Source organism: Oryzias melastigma, linkage group LG12 (assembly GCF_002922805.2).
Source record: "Oryzias melastigma strain HK-1 linkage group LG12, ASM292280v2, whole genome shotgun sequence".
Taxonomy (NCBI): domain Eukaryota; kingdom Metazoa; phylum Chordata; class Actinopteri; order Beloniformes; family Adrianichthyidae; genus Oryzias; species Oryzias melastigma.
This window is the reverse complement of record NC_050523.1, coordinates 15,674,274-15,677,878: the sequence shown is the minus strand read 5'-3', so window position 1 is coordinate 15,677,878 and position 3,605 is coordinate 15,674,274. Positions and strand designations below refer to the sequence as shown.

The 3,605-nt window shown below is 45.4% G+C and overlaps 1 protein-coding gene across 1 annotated transcript in view; it reads right to left on the bottom strand.

Moving 5' to 3' along the window:
* Positions 1–250: 250 nt before the first annotated feature.
* The window catches only part of si:dkey-1d7.3 (transmembrane protein 132C), a gene marked incomplete at its 5' end in the record, with an annotated part of 17,480 nt that continues 14,125 nt past the window's right edge, over positions 251–3,605 (bottom strand). The window contains one exon of the mRNA XM_024299758.2: positions 251–2,836. Coding sequence (XP_024155526.2) covers positions 1,364–2,836 — 1,473 coding nt within the window. The remainder of the gene's footprint in view (positions 2,837–3,605) is intronic.

Genomic DNA, 3,605 nt, shown 5'->3' with positions numbered 1-3,605 from the left:
AGGGAGCTAAGCTCTGGTTGATCTTTCGATCTTCGAAAGAACAAGATCTCAACTGCAAGCAGTCGAAATGAGCTTCTCCCATAGGGTGGCTGGGCGCTCCCTTAGAGATATGGTAAGAAGCTCAGCCACCTGGAGAGCCCTCGGAGTAGAGCCGCTTCTTCTCCACATCAAGAGGAGCCAGTTGAGGTGGCTCAGTCATCTGGTTCAGATTCCCCCTGGACGCCTCCCTGGGGAGGTGTTTCAGGCATGTCCCACAACGCGGAGGTCCCGGGGTTCTGGAGAGACTATGTCTGTTGGCTGGCATGGGAGCGCCTCGGGGTCCCCCCAGGGGAGCTGGAGGAAGTGGCCAGGGAGAGGGAAGTCTGGACATCTTTGCTTAGACTGCTGCCCCCGCGACCTGGTCCGGGATGACCAGAAGAAGATAGATTTGGAAGTATAAAAAAATTAATAAATTAGTGTTGGCAGACACAACAAATTCTGAGATTTTTCTGAATGATATGATATAAACTACAGTCGGCAGTGATTAAACATTATTTAATCCCGCTGATTCCAAATGGAGCTTTAGTCTGTAATCCAAGTTCACTACTGGGAATCTGTTTTATTTAATAAAAAATAAATAAATAAATCAGAATTAAACCAAAAGTGTTGTCAAATGCATATATATTTATCTTTATTGGTAGACACAAATAGGACATAGACATAACATTTGTTTTAGACATGACAAAGTATTGCATAGAAAATGTATCATAGAGTCTCATATTTTGCAGATGAACATGTATTGCACTGTGTCAATGTACACTTTTTTGATATCATACATATTGTTCCTGAAAGGGAAAAATCCAGGAACCTCAAATGAAACATTCATCTCAACTTCTGCACAAAAGCTTTTTTACATACCATGGATTGGATGAGTTGTATGGTGATGACAGTGAATATGGACTTCTCAAGAAGGCTTGTTAAAAAGTAAAAATTGTCTGACAAACTGTAAAGAGTCCTCAGGTATTTGCTAGATAAGTCCTACACATAAAAGGTCTGACAAAAATGCAAAGAAATTACCAAAATAATAATAACTAGCAGTGTTAAGTAGGTCCTACAGGAAAAATACAAAAGTAGAACAATATTACACTTTTTTTCCCTTAAATGTATAATGTAGCAAAGGACTTAAGATAGATGTTTATAAATTGCGTTTTTAAATTAAAACTTTAGAAATTGGTACTGATAGCACATCTTGTTAGATATATAAATTGTTCTAACGTATCAAAATTGCTTATTTTCCTTAAAACATTCAGCAGCAGAATGTCCACAGTCGTGAAAATTCTTTCTGTCCTAATTACATATAGACACAAACTGACACCGCAGTGACTCACTGGGGCTCTCCTAGTGGTTTCACTACAGGCCACGGCATGTCGGGTAAAGGCGTCTTGGGCTCGGCGGCGGCTGGTTGCTGCTGCGCTTGTTGGTTGGCCCAGTTTAAGTCCACGCCATTCTTCTTCAGCGCATTCAGGTGCTTGATGTCCAGGGTGGTGAAGGTGGTGAACTGGACCTGGTTTCTCTTGCTGGTGGGGGAATGTAGAGGTTCACTGCGGTGGGGCCTCGCAAGCAAGGTGGCAGAACGGATTCCCATGGGGTTGACTGGCTTCCCTTGATACTGGTGTTGCTGGGAGCTAGTCCGGCTGCGACCCAGTGTCGCAGTCCTCTCCGGGACCGCTGGGGCACTCACAGTGGGCAGGGTGTTCTCTATGCTGCAATGGCCCATGGAATCGATGGAATGGCGCGACTCCAAAGGACAAGGAGGCTCGCGCTTTAGCGTGGACGTTTGGGCGGGTACGTCTTGTGCTGGACTTCTGCTCCTCTGACTGCCACCGCCCAACCAAACCCAGTCGTGCTTGTGTTCTTTTGGGTCTGTGCTGGGAGTCGGAGTGGTCTGTATGGGAGTCTTACTAGTGCGAAAACAAAGATTATATGAAGCACAATTCAGCAGAAAAGCCAAGATGGCTACGCAGGACACCCCCACCAAGGCATACATCCCAATCTCCATGTCTGACATGGCTTTGAATGTTCTAATGAGATCTCCTTCAATCAGTTTTGGGGGTTTTGATTTGGGTGGCTCCTTCTTAGGTACTTCTGCATTGGCGTTGTCATTGTTAGAAGGGGAATTGGCGTTGTCAAACATGTTTCCGTAGTTATTTTTCTTCCCTTGATCAAATACATTCACTATTGGTTTGGCAGTCTCCCACTGCGTATTTAAGCCTAGTTTGTTCATAGTTGTTGGGGTGACCCTGCTCATGTCACCAAAGGAAGTTCCTCTGGTAGCCTTACTGGTACCAACCCAAATTTCATGGGGCTGAACGTAATTGGTCGAGAAGGTTGATGAAGTTGTAGTTTCTGTCCCACTGGACAGCCGGTCCAAAGCTGTACCTCTGAGCAGTCTCTTATCCTTGGCAGCATTTTGGGACACCACTGTTGTTTTGATGTCACCGTTGAGCACTGTTGGTGTACTGCCATCCACATTTTTCTGCTTTTGAGAGCCTCCTTCCCCTGCAAAAGCTCTGTCGCTCTGGAAACTGGTCTTCAGAAGCCCGGCACCAACCGCCAGCTTACTCTTCCTCTTAGACTTCTGACACTCCTCACAGATTCTCAGCTCCACCCTAACTTGCCTCCCCCGACCTTCGCTTTCACTTTGAGCAACCACAAACGTGGACTGGGGGGTTCGGCGCACTGTGGCCACCCTCTCATCTGAGGTAGAGACCGTGAGAGAGTAGACGCTTCGGTCAAACAGCTCCAACGGAGTAACTGCCCCATCACTGAACTGCACCCAGCAGCTGATCAGAGCTTCCTGTGGGAGGAAATAGGGAGAGGAAGAGTCATAACGGAACAATATAAAGCTCACAAGATGAAAAACGGGTCAGAAAACAAGTCACAATCAATATTCAGTCTGGCTTCACACTGTTCTGTATTCCCATGACCTCTAATAAGACCGAATCGGCTGGCTTTTCATTGTGTAAAAAGACATTCACTCTGCTTTAACTGTAGTTTTTGTGAAAAAAATGAATTATAAAACGCATAATAGAGGTCTTTCATTAAAAGATCCGAAAGTGGTGCTATAGAAGTTATAATAAGACGGGAATTAGTCAGTCAAATCCCATTAATACACAATGACCCATTTCCTATGGCTAATGAAAGATACTGGGTTGCCACAGACCCTGCATATATTTTGCATTTGAATACATCCTGACTCGCTCTGAGCGCAACATTAACAACTCGCCATCGCACACACCAACGGCTGCTGATCGGCGCTGGCATGCCGGCTGCAGTTTATTGACAGGGGAATACCAGCACTGACAGTGTACAGGATGTAAGGCGAGCTGTCGCTCCAGCAGCTATGGGCCACCTAATTGCTGTTCCATGCACACAACAGGGTGCATGGTTTTAAGTGGGCAAGCTGCCATTTCTAAATGTGAGAGTGAGCTTTTAAAATGATCATCTGTGCGCTCTGTTGGCCTCATCTTGATTTTTTTTTTCCCACACAGTGTGGCAGCTGTAGAAAATGGATGGGGCAGCAAACACAATGCGCTCACATTCAGAGAAGCAAAAACAAAGTATAA